Source organism: Bombina bombina, chromosome 1 (genome assembly GCF_027579735.1).
Source record: "Bombina bombina isolate aBomBom1 chromosome 1, aBomBom1.pri, whole genome shotgun sequence".
In the NCBI taxonomy this organism is placed as follows: Eukaryota; Metazoa; Chordata; class Amphibia; order Anura; family Bombinatoridae; genus Bombina; species Bombina bombina.
Genome location: NC_069499.1, coordinates 1,329,250,822 through 1,329,269,776, shown reverse-complemented (window position 1 = coordinate 1,329,269,776; position 18,955 = coordinate 1,329,250,822). Strand labels below are relative to the sequence as shown.

At 40.0% G+C, this 18,955-nt stretch overlaps 1 protein-coding gene across 1 annotated transcript in view; it reads left to right on the top strand.

The window, feature by feature from the left end:
• Positions 1-18,955, top strand: part of LOC128664603 (rho guanine nucleotide exchange factor 40) — a 339,695-nt gene that overhangs the window by 296,902 nt on the left and 23,838 nt on the right. The window contains exons 16-19 of the mRNA XM_053719420.1: positions 643-867; positions 10,422-10,592; positions 10,702-10,879; positions 13,084-13,200. Coding sequence (XP_053575395.1) covers positions 643-867; positions 10,422-10,592; positions 10,702-10,879; positions 13,084-13,200 — 691 coding nt within the window. The remainder of the gene's footprint in view (positions 1-642; positions 868-10,421; positions 10,593-10,701; positions 10,880-13,083; positions 13,201-18,955) is intronic.

The window sequence follows — 18,955 nt, the reverse complement described above, 5'->3', positions numbered from 1 at the left end:
AACACGGCAGGCAGCTTGCTCTGGGAGCACGTGCAAGGAAACTGCATAGCATGGTTTAGGTATCTTATTGGCTGTAATGCCCGCTGCTGCAAACTTGCAGGGTAGCAAGGCGAGCACTACAGGTCTCACTATAAAATGATTGATATATTAGGCCACATGCAAACAAGTTTTGCTTTCATCTAGTACTTGAACATTCACTACTTATATAGAAGGGGTTAGAAATAACATTTACTTTTTAGTATTTTTAGTATTTCCTTGCTTGTGCTGTTCAGTAGCTTAGTTAATGTAATTGAATTGGCTGTACTACTGTACAATAAGCCTTTCATTTAGCCAAAATGGACAAGGCCACCTTTGGCTTAGAGGCTCATTGACCCACATTTACTCTACTAATGTATGTTAGCAGCAGTATAAATATTTGACATCATCAATGGCCCCACCTCTTATAAATTCATTATAATACAATTTACAACATTTCAACAAATTATTTGCTTATTTTGCTTTAAAATTATTCTTATATTAAAATGTGTTTGATGTTTTTCCTTTAATAGACCCCTCTGCAAGTTTTTATCTTAATATGTTTTTACCTTTGTGATTACCTTTAAACTGACTAATGTTGTTGTGTATTTTTCTGATTGTTCTTAGAATAAGCAGTGTCAGCTTGGAGACAAGATGGATTTAGCTTCGTATCTCCTGAAACCAATACAGAGGATGAGCAAATACGCCCTGCTGCTGAAGGACCTTATCAAGGAATGCGGAGAGGCTCAGGAACAGGAGCTGGCCTACCTGAGAGCAGCTGAGGAGATGGTCAAGTTCCAGCTTCGCCATGGCAACGATCTGCTGGCAATGGATGCCATCCGTGATTGTGATGTTAGTTGCTTGAATTAAATACTTTGTAGTTTATAAAAGCTGTTAGAAATAACATTGCCATGTGCAGATTCTGGGCAGTAGAGTTTCCACTAATTAATCATCCACCTCTAAACCCTAATCTTGTCTGAATTTCACCACTATAGGCTAGTTTCCATTGAATCGTTAGAAATGGAGCTGTAAGCTACCGAATTACTGCTTCATTTTAATATCAGGTTTCCAATAAAATATTTTGCGCAATGCATGCAGTGACTCTCTTCGTGTATGCGTTAAGTTAACATTCCGTTAACGCTTCCAACCGACGTCAGATTCGTCAAAAATCTCACCATAACAAGTTTATTTCTATGGTAACCTGACCTTACAGTAGAAGAGTTACATTAAGCGCCTGTGCTAGTTACCTGTGATCGCCTAAAGAGATTTAGTGGTTGGAGATTATTAGTTACTGTGATAGGTAGAGTTGTAGAGGTTTTTTTCTTCTTATTTAAATATATAGTAGGCTAAATAATATTTAGGAACACGCATACCTGTCCATACATTAGTAAATAAACAACACATTAGTTTACACACACACACACACACATTTCTTTCATAAGAAAGAGGTAGAAAAGTGGATAGGGAGAGGCGGGAAGAGAGGGAGGGGGGTGGATATGGAGAGGAGGAGTAGGGTGGTCAGATCTAGGGGCCAAGGTTTAGGGGAGAGATTTATCCTACCTCAAACTCTCTGGCAAAGGAGGGAAGGAGAGAGATTGGGGGTGGGAGAAGATAGCTGGAGTCAGGCAAATGCAGAGCAGGGGGAGTGACAAGTGGGGTTGCAGGTGGCCAATAGCAGCATGCAGGGTCAGAAGGAGGAGAGAGGGCTGGTCCCCAACCACAGAAGGAAGAGCCTTTGTCTGTTGGCCCCTCAGGTGTGAGGGGCAGGCTAAGGGAGGAGAGAGGTACTCTGAGGAGAAAAAGGAGGCTTATGGTGAGGCCTATTTGAATAGAGCGCCTCATCTGGAGCATCCCAACATTAGGCCTAGCCTACGAAACAGGCTATGGGAGGAGATACGTTTTGCATTAAACTGCTTTGGTCAACAAAGATAATTGGCCAATATTAAGCATAGATACCATAACTGCTGGAGAGAAGCAAAGGCAAAGATGGCAAAGCACGCTATGCATGTGGTGAGCCAAGTCGGCCAATAAGATACAAGGCACGGGAGGAGATGCTGTGTAATGTCTCAGAAACTGTTGTGCGAGGATGTAAAAGAACCATAGACACAAGTGCAGAGTATACAGAGGTCCATGAAGGTAAATAATAACAATCATATATATTTTTTTCTTATGAATAAAAACTGAGGCTAACACATAAAATCTCCATAGACTTAAAAATGTTGTGGACATTGGTAGATTACTTAAAAATATTGTTCACAATTTTGAATGTGGTAGTGTTCACCTAATTACAAAACTTAGCATCTTTGTAGCCCTAACATTATCCAAGGCTCATGGATTCATAAAGGAATGTGTTGACATCAAATTTGACTTTCAGAAGTTCATACTTACATCTTATATACCATTTTGATGCTACCGCTAAATATAATAAAATAAGATATGTTTACTAATGCGATATGACATCATATGCTTATATATATATAGATTTTTTAATATTTTTTTTTTAATTAACCTATTTGAAATAAATAATTTTACAATAGGATACAGTATGTCATTCAATTGATATCCTTAATTGAAAAGCATACCTAGGTAGGCCCAGAAGCAGCAATGCATAACTTGAGCTAAATCCGATTTTGTGCCTGAACATCCGATATGTTCAGCTAGCTCTCAGTAGTGCATAGCTGCTCTTTCCACAAAGGATATCAAAAGAAGGAATCCAATTTTGTTATATAATTCGATATTTAAAATGTTTAAAAAAAATTAAATAAACATGCTCAAACTAAAACATGAGTTACAAATTAAAGGGATACTAAACCCAAATGTTTTCTTTCATGATTCAGGTAGAGCATGCCATTTTAATCAACTTTGTAATTTACTCCTAATATCAAATTGTATTTGTTCTCTTGGTTATCTTTATTTGAAAAACAGGAGTGTACGCTTAGGAGCCGGCACATTTTTGGTTCAGAACCTGGGTAGCGCTTGCTGATTGATGGCTAAATGTAGCCACTAATCAGCTAGCTCTACCCAGGGTTTAGTATCTCTAAGGGTTTTTTATGTCCCTTTTTAATACACAAAAATATATATATACTGTACATATTTTTTTAAATTTACATTTTAAAAACCTATGATGTATATCAAAATCCCTATTTAACACTCTTATGTATATGTTGCTTCCGTATCAAACATATCTATTTCTGCATTTCTTTTTTTCTTAAAGTGAAGGTAAACTTTGATGAATGAAAGCCTGTTTTTTAAAAAAATACTATTAAACAGGGGCACTTTCATTCATCAAAGTTTACAAAGCAGCCGTTTTGATTAAAAACGTACCTTTTTTTCTTTTGACAGCCAGAGCAGCGTCCTCCTCCTATAAATCCTCTCTTCATACGTCAGACAATGACTAATCCGGCTTCCTCCAATCACAGCATGGCCTCAGGCAATGACTACCCTGGGGGGAAAGCCGTGACTGGAGGAAGCCGGATTAGTCATTGCTGACGTGTGAAGAGAGGATTTCCAGGAGGGGGAAGCTGCTCTGGCTGTGAAAAGAAAAAAAAGTAAGTTTTTAATCAAAACGGCTGCTTTGTAAACTTTGATGAATGAAAGTGCCCCTGTTTTTAATAGTATTTTAAAAAAAACGGGCTTTCATTCACCAAAGTTTACCTTCACTTTAACAATCATGTAATATTTTATCATAATAGTAATCATATTATTATTTTATTATGCAGGTTCTGGTGTGGAGGAGGAAGAGGCCGTTTCTTAGCACAGCCATGTTCCATCTTTTAGTGAGGAGGAAGATTTTGGGCACACTTCCTCCTACCTAGCTTTGCTTGAAGGGGACATAGAGCAGCCTTCAAAGGTATAACCAATGGAGTATACTCCTGGCCCATCTCCAGCATCCTCTGGGGAGAGGACCTACCAAGTTATTGGTAGTATAGAAGGCTCACAACAACAAAAATAAGACATCAACAGCTGCAGCATCCTCCGGTGCCTCACATGCCACAGCACCAGCAGCATCTTCCGATGCCTCACATGCCACAGCACCAACAGCATCCTCTGTTGTCTCACATGCCACAGCACCAGCAGCATCCTCCAATTCCTCCTATACCACAGCACCAGCAGCATCCTCCAATGCCTCCTATACCACAGCACCAGCAGCATCCTCCAATGCCTCCTATACCACAGCACCAGCAGCATCCTCCAATGCCTCCTATACCACAGCACCAGCAGCATCCTCCAATGACTCCTATACCGCAGCAGCGTCCTCTGATGCCTCACATGCCACAGCACCAGCAGCATCCTCTGCCTCCTATACCACAGCAGCAGCGTCCTCCGATGCCCCACAGCACCAGCAGCATCCTCCGATGCTTCACATGCCACAGCACCAGCAGCATCCTGCGATGCCTCACATGCCACAGCACCAGCAGCATCCTCCGATGCCTCACATGCCGCAGCATCCTTCGACGCCTCACATGCCACAGCACCAGCAGCATCCTTCGACGCCTCACATGCCACAGCACCAGCAGCATCCTCCGATGCCTCCTATACCACAGCACCAGCAGCATCCTCCGATGCCACAGCACCAGCAGCATCCTCCGATGCCTCACATGCCACAGCACCAGCAGCTTCCTCCGATGCCTCACATGCCACAGCACCAGCAGCATTCTCCGATGCCACAGCACCAGCAGCATCCTCCGATGCCACAGCATTAGCAGCATCCTCCTCTAATGCCTCCTATACCACAGCAGTGTCCTCCGATACACCAGCAGCATCCTCTGATGCCTCCTATACCACAGCACCAGCAGCGTCTTCCGATGCCTCACATGCCACAGCACCAGCAGCATACTCCGATGCCTCCTATACCACAGCACCAGCAGCATACTCCGATGCCACAGCACCAGCAGTATCCTCCGATGCCCCACATGCCACAGCACCAGCAGCATCCTCCGATGCCCTACATGCCACAGCACCAGCAGCATCCTCCGATGCCTCCTATACCACAGCACCAGCAGCATCCTCCGATGCCACAGCACCAGCAGTATCCTCCGATGCCCCACATGCCACAGCACCAGCAGCATCCTCCGATGCCCTACATGCCACAGCACCAGCAGCATCCTCCGATGCCTCCTATACCACAGCACCAGCAGCATCCTCCCATGCCTCACATACTACAGCACCAGCAGCATCCTCCCATGCCTCACATACCACAGCACCAGCAGCATCCTCCCATGCCTCACATGCCGCAGCATCCTCTGATGCCACACATGCCGCACCAGCATCCAATGCACCATCAGCCACCACCTCCAATTAGCATCAACCAACACTGCAACAGCTACCACCTCCAATTCAGCATCAACCACCACTGCAACAGCTACCACCTCCAATTCAGCATCAACCACCACTGCAACGGCCACCATGACCAATGTATGGGCCACTCTGCCACAAAGTACATTTGTTCAACAGCAAAGTACATTGTATAGGCCAAAAACACTATTCCAGTCACCACAACAGAGGCAGTCAACTAATTCTACAGCTTATTTGTGTGTGAAACACTACCCCAGCAGCACATTCCCATTACACCTGTATCAGTGGTTGTGCAGTCAAGGCAGGAGAGACTTCACCATCAGATCCATTGGTAGATGCGCCTAACCCGACTCCAACAGCAAGAAGTTCACAGGAGACAGCAGAACTTGCTAGATATCCTTAATACCACTCTTGTCCGCCTTATAGAGGCTGTTGTAAGGCATGTTGATAGCCAGAAACACCATCCTCACTCAGTGCCGCTTCATCTGTTATCTCACTGCAGGCACCAGGATCTAGGGATGTGTCCTCTCAAGAATTTGTTAGGCCTTGCACAAGAAGCCACACATCGTCCCAACGTACCTCTTCTCCCAGGGCCAAGTGACGGCCCAGGCATTACAATTATTTTTTCTTTTTAATAAAAATATATTTAAAAAAGAAAAACACCCAAGATACATTTAGTAAGAAGTACATCTCGTACCTACGCCAACTTAACAAATTTATAAAAACACTTAAAGGGACAGTCAATTCAAAATTAAACTTTAATGATTCAGATAGGGCATGCAATTTTAAACTACTTTCCAATTTACTTTTATCATCAAATTTGCTTTGTTCTCTTGCTATTCTTTGTTGAAAGCTAAACCTATCTGGCACATATACTTTTTTCTTAGCCCTTGAAGGCCGCCTCTTATCTCAGTGCATTTTGACAGTTTTTCACAGCTAGACAGTGCTAGTTCATGTGTGCCAAATAGATACCATTGTGCTCACTTCCGGGGAGTTATTTGAGTGAGCACTGTTTGGCTTAAATGCAAGTCTGTCAAAAGAACTGAGATAAGGGGGCAGTCTGCAGAGGCTTAGATACAAGGTAATCTCTGAGGTTAGAAGTATTTTAATATATAATTTTAAGCTGATTTTTTTTTTATTAAAAACATGTACAGTTTTAATGAAACCGCTGTTTATCAACTTTACAATGACAGCTTAAAGGAACATAATACTCATATGCTAAATCACTTGAAACTGATGCAGTATAACTGTAAAAAGCTGACAGGAAAATATCACCTGAGCATCTCTATGTAAAACAGGAAGATAATTTACCTCACAATTTCCTCAGCTCAGCAGAGTAAGTTCTGTGTAAAAAGTTATACTCAGCTGCAGCCCAGCTGCAGGTAAAAAAAAAAAAATGAAGAAATGAACAGCAGCCAATCGGCATCAGCAGTGCTGAGGTCATGAACTCTTTTACTGTGATCTCATGAGATTTGACTTAACTCTCATGAGATTTCATTGTAAACTTCCTTTAAACTGAATAGTTAAATAACATGAGAGTGCACGAGGCTCAACCCCTAAGCTGTCCCAGGACAGACATACTAATATGTTGCTTAGAAATCCTTTACAATGGGCGGTGGCTACTGAGAAACTTTTGAGGTAAAATATCTTTCTTTTTTACATAGAGATGTTCAGGTAATATTTTATAGTCCGCTTTTTACAGCTATGCTGCATCACTTTCAAGTATTTAAACATTTGGGTATTATGGCCCTTTAAACTACACCATAACCTCTTTATTTTTCTTCACAATGTCAATTAATATGCATGTTCACAGGTTATCTTAAATCCTTTAGTTTAACAATATCATCCCATATAAAAATACTGGAGGATACTTACATGAAATTTATTTTTCATATATAGCATTAGTCAATTTACATGTGCAAATAATGTAATGACTAACGATAGCAAATCTTGCTTGCTAATTTATAATGGTTATCACGTTTTATATAAAATAAAATATTTATTCATCATTACTGTTGTTGTTATACCTAGCATGAATAATTCACTCTTTTTTTTTTTTCTCTTTACAAAAGTGCATCTCAATATATGTATGAACATATATTGTGAATGGCTTTATATAGAGATGACGCATACATTTAAATTAACATCACATGAACAGACACATGCTCTTCCTGGGACCAATGCACAATACACTTTGTGCATATTTAACTCCATGTTAAAGTTAAGACTTAAAGGGACATGAAACCCCAATTTTTTCTTTCATTATTTAGAAAGAGCAAGCAATTTTAAACAACTTTTTAATTGACTTCTATTATCTAATTTGCTTCATTCTCTTGATATTCTTTGCTGAAAAGCATATCTAGATATGCTCAGTAGCTGCTGCTTGGTAGATGCACATAGATGCCTCGTGTAATTGGCTCACCTATGTGCAGTGCTATTTCTTCAACAAAGGATATATAAAGTATGAAGCAAATTAGATAATAGAAGTAATTTATTTAAAATTGTATTGTCTACCTAAATCATGAAAAAAAAAATTTGGGGTTTAGTTTTCCCTTTAACAATTTTGGAAGTTATTATTTTATAGTTTTCTCTCACAATATTTTTCTTATGGAAAATATTAATACAAAACCGTGTTCTCCACAGAACATTTTGCCAGCCGGGGGACATAAAGTAGCCAGGTGAAATTATAAAGTAGCCAGGTGGGGGGCAGTGTAATATTTTCTAATATTATATCATTTTCTGCTATCCAAAGCACAAATTTATACCATAATTTAACAAATGGATTAATGCTGATTTGTGCAATAAAAATAGAACATTTTTTAATATTAGCTCATTTTAGCTGGGTGTTCAGTAAAATCTGCCAGGTGGGGATAAAAAGGTCCTGGGGAGAACACCGCAAAAGTATACTCTGCTTGAGCAGCCATAATAATAATTCTATTAATAATTTATTTATTTTCCCATGACACATAATACACGTGTCATGATGATGTTTTTTAAAATAAAGAATGGGGAAAAAATCATTTTGAAAAATGATGTATGAATGAATGTAATTGTCATAATAAAACTTTATCATTATTAATAAAATGATTACTTTGTTTTGTTTACTGTTGTATTGTCATTTTTCACTTGTATCAATGGGTTTGCAGTGTGCCAGCTCAGTTGGATGTAATAATCTATGCAGCATCCAAGTTCTGAGAACAATATGTTGCGCAGCGAGTGAGACCTTTATTGCATTTTACTTGTTCCCTTGCTTCATATTACTATGCTTGAGTCGACCCTTGGATGCTGTATATGTTCCTAATACATACACGCCACTAAATAAATGTTATTATTGGATTTTAAACGTTCTTACCTAATGACTTAATGGGACATAAATCCCAACGTTTAAAAATCTTGATTCAGATAGAAAATACAAGTTAAAAGATATGTAATTGTTAATAAGATGATATAATTGTATTCGTTGTATTGGTATCCTTATTTGAAGAAACTGCAATGCACATGGGTAAACCAATAACTTGAGGTACATATGTGCAGCCAACAATCAGCAGCTTCTGACCTTACGTAGGTATGTTTTTCAACAAAAAGATGTAGCATATTAATTTTAAATAATGATGTTCCCTCAACAGAACTTTTTATACTGCCTTAGGTATAGGCCTAGCTGGAATTTTGGTATATGTGTTAAATACTTTATATATATATATATATATATATATATATATATATATATATATATATATAAAGTATTTAACACATATACCAAAATTCCAGCTAGGCCTATACCTAAGGCATATATATATATATACTTTTATATGTAAATTCGTATTGATATTTAAGAAGATAACACCTACTAGTCCTGTACCTGGGCCAGGTACACTTATTTCAGCATGCCTTAATGTTTGAGACCTTGTCGACATCTTCCGACAGTGTTTTTACTTACCTGTTTATGCGTTCAATAGTGACACATAATTTTTTCCGGCTGCCAATAATGGTGGGAAATGCAGTTTTGGAAACTGTCGATAAGCGTAATGCCTTTCAACAGTGTTTGCTTTTTCTTTGGGGAGGAGGGGTTTGCGAACTCACGAAAAAACAGTTGCGGCTTAATGATAACAAGCTCTATTTTAGTAGTTCCAGTGTTACATGGTTTTTTGTTTTTAAATCTTTATTTACATTTTTTTTTAATCTTTAATTATTTCTTCCCAACATGTTCCATGCAACAATTTCCTTTAAAGCAGTGACTTTTTTGTGTGTCGCTTTCACCTCTAAGGCTTGCGTCTCCTCCTGTATGACTTTGCTTATTTGTGTATTTCATACATAGGATTTTATGCTCTTCTTTAGTGCTATAAGATGAGCCAGTACTTTGCAATTAAATTATTACTATACATTTTAATATTCACTGGAATATTGTGGGTCAATTGCGCAGTGCATGTATTAACTGCATATATCAGAGTGGCTTTTACATTTAAAGGACATGATTTCTGCGCGAGTCTGCAGTCAATAATGAAGGTAATCAAAAAATAATTCATATTGAATGTGGAAAGCAGCATAAGATGTTAACAAGCACTAACAAAACTTTTGTATTATCATAGAACCCACTCTTCATTCTAATCTACTGCTAGCAATACTATTGCCTAAGCTTCCTTTCTTTCTCTTATGATTATTCATGATTTGGCCCTAAATATAGTCAATTTCTTAGCGCACTCGCTGCCCTCTCAATAACTCAGAGTTCTAATTGATGGGATATATCTGAGTGTTCCGTTTCAGGTGCTTCTCTATATGAGCACATATGTGTAATTTATCTGGCACAAATGTACCTTTTTATTCTTAAGCACTGCTCATACAAATCTTCTGATTACAAAAATGAAAGGGATAGAACAATTAATACTCTGTATCATTGACCATAAGGTTTTGCTAATTCAAGCTTTAATGTTTGTTTTTACTACAATATATATTTTATTTATCTGAAATGCTTTTATAATATGATGCTGATGTGGTGATGAAATAAACTAAATATAATAGATTTACTTCTCATCTGCTATAGCTCTACATGTTTAAGTGTAATTTATTTATCTGGCGCCTGCTTTCTAATAACCATGTTGTTTTTGGGGTTACAGGTGAATCTGAAGGAGCAAGGACAGCTTGTTAGGCAAGACGAGTTTACAGTATGGCTGGGCCGTAAGAAGTGCCAGAGACATATCTTTTTGTTTGAGGATCTTATCTTATTCAGCAAGCCTAAGAGAATTGAGGGTGGACTTGCTTACTATATCTACAAGCGTTCCTATAAAGTAAGAGGCAAATAGTCGTACGCTAATGCGATCAGTATCTGTTATTTAACAATGCTTTGCCCGTTATGTATGAGGACGTCATAACTATCTCTGCCCTTTTGTATTGCAGACAGCAGACATCGGGTTGACTGAAAGTTCTGGAGACAGCGGATTGCGTTTTGAAATTTGGTTTAGAAGGCGCAAATCTAATGACACTTACATTATTCAGGCTGCCGGCCCTGAGACTAAGCAGGCTTGGACCAGTGACATTGCTAAAATCCTATGGCAGCAGGCTAACAGGAATAAAGGTGTGTTACAGAATATGTAAGCATTTGTTAATGGTCAGTCTCATCATGACTGGTTGTAACTGCAGTGCTTACAAGAATATTGTTTTCTAATCAAACAGCTATGTGAGCACCTGCAGAGTAATGGCTTGCTTCTATTTCATTTACTCACACTGTATTCTCATCTAAAGTGCCACAGCAGCACGTTAGCCAGGCATTTAAAGGGACAGTAACGATCTTAGAATTACAACATTTTTCTGCTGACTTACAATAGATTAACATTAGCAGAGTTTGAACTATATTAGAACAGGTTAACACTGTTTGCTGCAGTTGTTTTTCAATGGTCAAATTACACCCACCATTATACTTACCTTGAGGAGCCAATCTGGACTTAAGTTTGGAGATGACAGTGCTGGCCACTGTCATTTTGTTAACAAAATCTCCATTGTTTGCTTTAGTAGAAACAATAAGATAAAATGCAAATTAGGGACAGGTCTGTGGCAGGGTTAGGTTTGTAAATCCTGCCATTTGCCTTTTTAGTTTTCAGAAATGGCAAATCCACAATTTTCAGAATTTAATTACAGGAAAAAGGAGCAAAATAAAAACATATTGTAAAGTTGTTTTACAATGCATAATTAACCCTTTCAGTGCCGACCCACTTTCAAACCCTTGTGCTTGAGGTGTTTTTAGTTGTTTGGCTCTCATTTTAAATTGTTTTTGTGGGTACCCACACACATACCTCATAGTGAATATCAGCACAGGAGTCACACATTTTATTGTACCACATCAGTTCACCTTCCAAAAACCGCAAAATGTATTTTATACATATATGGTTCAATTAAAATGAACAATTAAAAATCAGATGAGAACCTTACTGATGTTTTTCCTTGTTTACATTTCTAACCGGTGATCACTGTTAACCGTCTGGGCATGTGCCCCCTCTTTGAAAGAGCAGCCTCGCCCCTTTTAAAAGAGGGGTGTTTTGTTTTAGAGCATATTTAGGGGTTCAAGGATACCTTTTATAGCCCAGAGGACTGTAAAGAAACCAAGTATACAGGTGATTATTATTTCTATGGCAGCCACCTGCTATTTAAAAGGGCATCAGACCACGTATGTAATTATGTGCAGTGCCCTCTTTCATGTGAGGAGTATTGTGTTTGTATGCTTTCTTTAGGGGATAATGGCACCTTTGGGGCCACTGCCTACTATACACTAAATCATTTTAAGTAGGCAATTGGCATCAAAATGGCAATCACCTACTAATGACAGGGGTATGAGACCCTGCACTGAAAAGAGGGGATTCCCCTCTTTTTAACTGGAGTGTCATACCCTTTGTGTTTTATGGGGGGAGGGGAATGGGGGCTTTAAAAGTGCTCAACCTTTCTCAAACACAGTACGGCTGTCTACTTGGGGCAGGTGATCACCATTAATACTAGAGGGCGTATGGACCTTAATTGAAAGAGGGTAATTCTATTTCACATGAGGGGATCTTATAACCCTCTGAGTAAATTAGATGAGTATATAGGGGCTCTGATGTAGCCCCCTATCCCACCACTAGAAATCACCTTGTTTTTAGTGAAGCAGGTGATCACAATTTTTACTGGGCAGCAAGTGACCCCTCATTTGAAAAAGGGGGGTATGCCCTTTAAAATGAGTTGTCATTTGTCACTGTAGCCCCCAAAAGGGGGGGTGATAGGTGCTCCTTTAGAGCTCCCCTCCCACTCAGGTTAAATGCTGCTGCAGGTATTTGCCATTTTTATAGCGATCTCCTGCAACATACAGGGGCATGTGACCACTCATTTGACACAGGCAGACTCACTCCCCTAGTTTGTTCCTGTACGTGGCCTGGGGGATGAGATACAGGCTTCCAAAGCCCTCTCCCTCAGCCCCCTGGGTGTCAGGTTTAATGCAATATTCTTATGTTAAATTAAACAAATATAAATAAAAATCCCAGCTGCAATTAAACTAAAAACAGTTATCATGGATATGAAATATCATTATTTAAACATGTTAAAATATTTTTGCAAGCAAAAATATAAAATGTTTTATATGTGTGTGTTTATATATGAACAGGACAACTCGCACAGCTTTATAGGTAGACAGTGACACTTTACTCAAAAACAACAAAAAAAGTACATTTTTCAGCACTAATAAAACAGTAATATATTTTAGATGCAAAGGAAAAAAACTAATGACCCTTTAACTGTGAATTGTTTTCTTTTTCATAGAGATTCGCATGAAGGAGATGGTATCCATGGGGGTTGGTAATAAGCCGTTCTTGGACATAAAGCCTAGTGATGCAGCAATCAACAACAGAGCTATTGATTACATCATGAAAGGGAGAGGTATTTAATCAAACAAAATATCAATCATAAACTCTTCAGTAGCAATTATTCTGTGATTATATCCACCGCCTTGTACTGCTAATATTTGTAATTATAATATGCACGTGAATACTCAGAAAATAAATTAGTTTGACTATTAATTGTAGAATAGCCATGACATTGCTTCACCCTGATGCATGTTTATATCCAGTTCTATATATTATTGATAATCTATTCACTATATTATAGATGGGTTTCACAGCCTGTGACACATCATTACTGGAAGGTGCATGTTTGTTGTTGATCTTAAAGTGAAGGTAAACTTTGAATGAAAGCCCGGTTTTTAAAAATACTATTAAAAACAGGGGCACTTTCATTCATCAAAGTTTAGAAAGCAGCCGTTTTGATTAAAAACTTACCTTTGTACTTTTCACAGCCAGAGCAGCTTCCCCCACCTGGAGATCCTTTCTTCACACGTCATCAATGACTAATCCGGCTTCCTCCAATCACGGCATCGCCTCAGACAATGACTACCCTGGGGGGAAAGCTGTGATTGGAGGAAGCCGGATTAGTCATTAATGACGTGTGAAGAGAGGATCTCCAAGTGGGGGAAGCTGCTCTGGCTGTGAAAAGTACAAAGGTAAGTTTTTAATCAAAACGGCTGCTTTCTAAACTTTGATGAATGAAAGTGCCCCTGTTTTTAATAGTATTTTTAAAAAACGGGCTTTCATTCATCAAAGTTTACCTTCACTTTAAATGCATGAACTCTTGTTTAGTCTAAAAGACTTTGTGCATCCCCAGTGACGGCATTCACCCAAGTCCACGACTTTAGCATTTATTAGACTATTGTTTTGAATGTTTCAGCCAAATTGCATGTTAAATTAAATATGTTAAAATTAAAATATTTAAATTGTAATTTAGAAGAATGCTTTTTGGTCCTGAGCAAAGGAATTGTATAATTAGTTATTCCTTGTCCTTTTAGATTGGTGTGTATTCTCCTAATCTTATACCTTGTCCTCACTGTAGAGGGACCGTAAAGTAAAGATTAAACTTTCATTGTTAAGATGATCTGAAGCTCTCTGGGCTTGTGAGATTCTTTAAAGGGACACTGTACCCAAAATTTTTCTTTCGTGATTCAGATTGAGCATGAAATTTTAAGCAACTTTCTAATTTACTCCTATTATCACATTTTCTTCATTCTCTTGGTATCTTTATTTGAAATGCAAGAACGTAAGTTTAGATGCCGGCCCATTTTTGGTGAACAACCTGGGTTGTCCTTGCTGATTGGTGGATAAATTTATCCACTAATAAAAAAGTGCTGTCCGGAGTACTGAAACCAAAAAAAAGCTTAGATGCCTTCTTTTTCAAATAATGATAGCAAGAGACCGAAGATAAATTGATAATAGGAGTAAATTAGAAAGTTGCTTAAAATTGCATGCTCTATCTATCTGAATTACAAAAGAAAAAATTTGGGTTCAGTGTCCCTTTAAGAATACTTGCCAATACTTCTATTTCCCTGGTGGAATTCTAAAATAGCCACTTGTTACCCAGAAAACAGGGTGTTTCGCTAAGGGGCTTATAATGCATTTTCGCATGAGAAGGAGATGCATACGTTACAAAAGTGCTCAATGAAAAACGTAAACTAAAAATCATACAAAATGAATAATTGAACTTTTCACACAAAAATATACAATAAAAAATTGTATTGTTGCTGTGCCTCAAAAATTATAATAAAAAAATAAAATTAATCACCAAAAATTGTATTTCTTTCCAATGCCATGGATTCCATTCAATTACTAGTGGGAAATTCAATTCCTGGCCACCAGGAGTTGGCAAAGACACCCAAGCAAAGCTTAAGTACCCCTTCCACTTCCCATACTCCCCAGTCATTATTTGCCTCTGTACATGGAGGATGTGAATATAGGTATTTTCCCTTCAAGTAGGACTGCGGTAATGTAATACTCTTGAGTAAGAGTTTTGGTAGCTGTTAACTGTTGGAGGTTGCAGGGAGGTTTCTCTGTTCTCTCTCCAACAATCTATGCTAACCCCCAACCTGGCAACCAGGGTTAGTTGCTCTGCTTTCCTTCTGTTCTGTTCTCTCTCCAACAATCTATGCTAACCCCCAAACTGGCAACCAGGGTTAGTTGCTCTGCTTTCCTTCTCTTCAGGTCCCTGTCAAAAGTCTGGATGGCTCTGTCAGACCTGGAAGACTGTGCCTGCCCCACAGCAGAGGCTCTAAGGTAAGTGCTCTTTTCCTTCACAGGTTGGAAGGTCTGAGGCACATTGAGGGTTAAGGAGCCCTCTTATTTCCTAATGGAGCCTGGGGACTTGTTAAGGATTCCTTTAATAGCTGTGAATTGTACAGGGCATGATTATTTCTGGGGCACTGCTATCTAGGGACTGAGGCTGTCAGGGTTAACTTTTACGGGAATTACGGAGCTCACTGGGATATGTGTGTGAGTAGAATATCCCCTAATGCATTTTATGTTCTTTATGGTATGATGGATCACATTGTTTTTATTTTTATCTGCAAGATAATCTAAAGTGTATGTTCTTTACATGCTGTACGTCGCGTGTCTGTTCCCTTCCTGTCAGAGAAGTGCCACAAGTTTTCGCGTGCTTCTCTGTGTGTATTTCTCTCCCCGCTATTGCGGTCACGTGACCGGCCGCGCGGCTCTCTTCTCCAGATGCTCAGAAGTGTGGAGAGACGTGCGCTACTAGGCGGTCAGATAGCCGGCTAGCTAGGAGGTGGCGAGTGCCCCAGCACTAGCTGGGTTATAGAGGTGCCTTATTTTTTTCTTGGGGGAATTTGCTTCCGGTTTTTATTTAGTGTGTCTCCTCGGATTTAGCCTCCCTAAACTAGGCACTAAACTTTCTTATGTGATCCGGTTTAAATTGCTCCGGATTTCTTTTTAGCAATATCTGATTTTTATATTGTGTTGTTCTTTGTGGGGATTTTTCCTTTACTCCAGTATGGAGGACAGTTTGGAAAGGGGATCTAGTGTATCTTTACATTTGGACAAATGTTTATTTTGTGAAGAGGCCTATGTGATTCGGCCTGCTCAATTATGTTCCTCATGTTTAAGCAACATGTTACAGACAAAAAATAAAAAATCTGCTTTTGCTAAAAAAGTTAACCCCTCAGAGCCCTCTACCTCTCAGGACTTTGTTGTTCTTGACATGCCTCAACTTTCTCCTCAGTCCCCGTACCTAGTTATTACACCGGCAGTAACCTGCAGCTCAGTCTATTTCTGGGGGTGTTTTTTTACCAGGAGACTTTGCAGCACAGCTTACCTCAACTGTTTCTGCTGCGCTGAGTTACTTGCCTATTGCAGGTTAGAGAAAAAGAAAGAGTAAACATATTTCCTCTGAAGCAGGAATATCGTCTAACGCCAAGGCTGCTTTAGTAAGTTTATCTTAAATATCTGAGGATGGCCATTCTTCTGTGGCCTCTGATGGTGAGATCTCTGATCCTGTTTCAGACATTCCTGTAGATTCAGATAAGGTAAGTTTCAGGTTTAAGCTTGAGCACCTCTGTTTATTACTTAAGGAGGTTCTAGCTATTATGGATGTCTCAGAGCCCACAACAACTGAGGTTCCTTAAGCTTCTAAGCTAGACAGGGTTTTTGATGTCAAGCCTGAATCTCGGGAAGTTTTTCCAGTCCTGGCTCGTATGTCTGACATTTCTAAGGAATGGGAAAAGCCGGCTATTCCTTTTTTCCCCGTCTCCTATTTTTAGAAGATGTTTCCAGTTTCTGACACTGTCCTGGACCTATGGAGTACTGTTCCTAAGGTGGATGGCGCTATCTCCACCCTGGCTAAGAGAACTACTATACCTATTTTAAGGACCCCATGGATAGGAAATTCGAGGGGTATTTAAGGAAAATGTTCCTCCATCAAAGTCTGTTATGGCAGCCTGTGGCAGGCTTAGCGGAGGTCGCTGAAGCGGCTTTGTATTGGTGTGACGCCTTATCTGATCTGATTATTGAGGCGATTTAAGACAGGATTAAGGCTTTAAAGTTAGCCAGTTTCTTTATTTATGATGCCAGTATGCAGGTTGTACGTCTGAGTGCAAAGACCTCGGGTCTGGCTATTCTGTCTCGCAGAGCCTTGTGGCTAAAGTCATGGTCAACAGACATGACTTCCAAATCTAAACTCCTTACCTTTCAAGGGGGACCTTCCTTCCTCAAGATAAGAAGTCTAGGCCTAAGGGTCGGCAATCCTCTCATTTTCATTCCTTTCGCACTTTCAAGGGACAGAAATCCTCGGCCCCCTCTAAGTCCGACCAGACCAAGAGTTTCTGGAGACCTAACCAGCCGGGACCGGATTGTGTAGGGGCTGACTTTCCTTCTTTCAGGACGCCTGGATTCACGACGTGCTGGATCCTTGGGCGGTGGATGTGGTCTCCCAGGGATACAAGATAGGTTTCAAATCTTGTCCTCCAAGAGGCAGATTTCTTCTATCAAGGTTATCATCAAACCCAGTAAAAAGAGAGGCATTCTTAAATTGTGTAGGTGACCTATCCTCGCTAGGAGTGATCACTCCGGTTCCTGTGGCAGAGCAGGGCTTAGGGTTTTATTCCAACCTTTTCGTCATTCCCAAGAAAGAGGGAACCTTGCAACCTATTTTGGATCTGACGTGCCTCAACAGATTCCTCAAGGTTCTGTCCTTCAAGATGGAGACTATCCGATCCATTCTTCCTTTGGCCCAGTAGGGTCAATTCATGACCACTATAGACCTGAAGGAGGCTTACCTCCATGTTCCTATTCACAGAGAACATTTTCCGTTTCTACGGTTTGCCTTTATAGACAAACACTTTCAATTCGTAGCCCTTCCGTTCAGCCTAGCTACAGCTCCCAGAATCTTCACAAAGGTGCTGTGAGCTCTTTAAGCGGTGGCCAGATCTCAGGGAATCGCAATGGCTTCCAGGCTACATCTTTTCATTTGGCAACATCTGACACAGACTCTATATAGTCCCTCCTTCTCTCTCACGGGTGGAAGGTGAATTTGGACAAGAGCTCCCTGGTCCCAGATACCAAAGGTATGTTTTTTTTGGGGGACAATCTTAGACTTGATCTTCCTAACAGATGTGAGACAGTTCCAACTTCTCTCTGCCTATCTTTCCCTTCAGTCCTCTGTTCATCCCTCACTTGCGCAGTGCATGGAGGTAATTGGTCTCATGGTGGCCTCCATGGACATTTATTCCTTTTGCTCGCTTCCATCTGAGACCTCTCCAACTATGTATGCTCAGGCAATGCAACGGAGATCATTCAGACCTATCTCAACGGTTCGTCCTAGACAACCACACAAGAGAATCTCTCTTTTGGTGTCTGTCAGGATCATCTGGCTCAAGGCACGTGCTTTTTGAGACCATCTTGGGAGATTGTGATTGCTCCCCAGCCTGAAAGGCTGGCATTCGTAGTTTGGGTTCCCTTAAGAGCTCAGGGATCCTGGTTACTGAAGGAATCCGTCCTCCTAATAAATATTCTGGAGTTGAGAGCAATCAGATTCCAATTGGACAACATAACATCCGTGGCTTATATAAACCATCAGGGAGGAATAATGAGTTCGATAGCTATGAAGGAGGTTTTGCGCATCCTTCAGTGGACGGAGTCTCACAATTGCCACATTTCAGCCATTTATATCCCAGGTGTGGACAACTGGGAAGCAGATTATCTGAGCAGACAGACGTTTCACCCAGGGGAGTGGGCTCTTCATCCGGAGGTGTTTTCCGAGATAACCCTCAGGTGGGGTGTTCCGGAGATAGATCTCATGG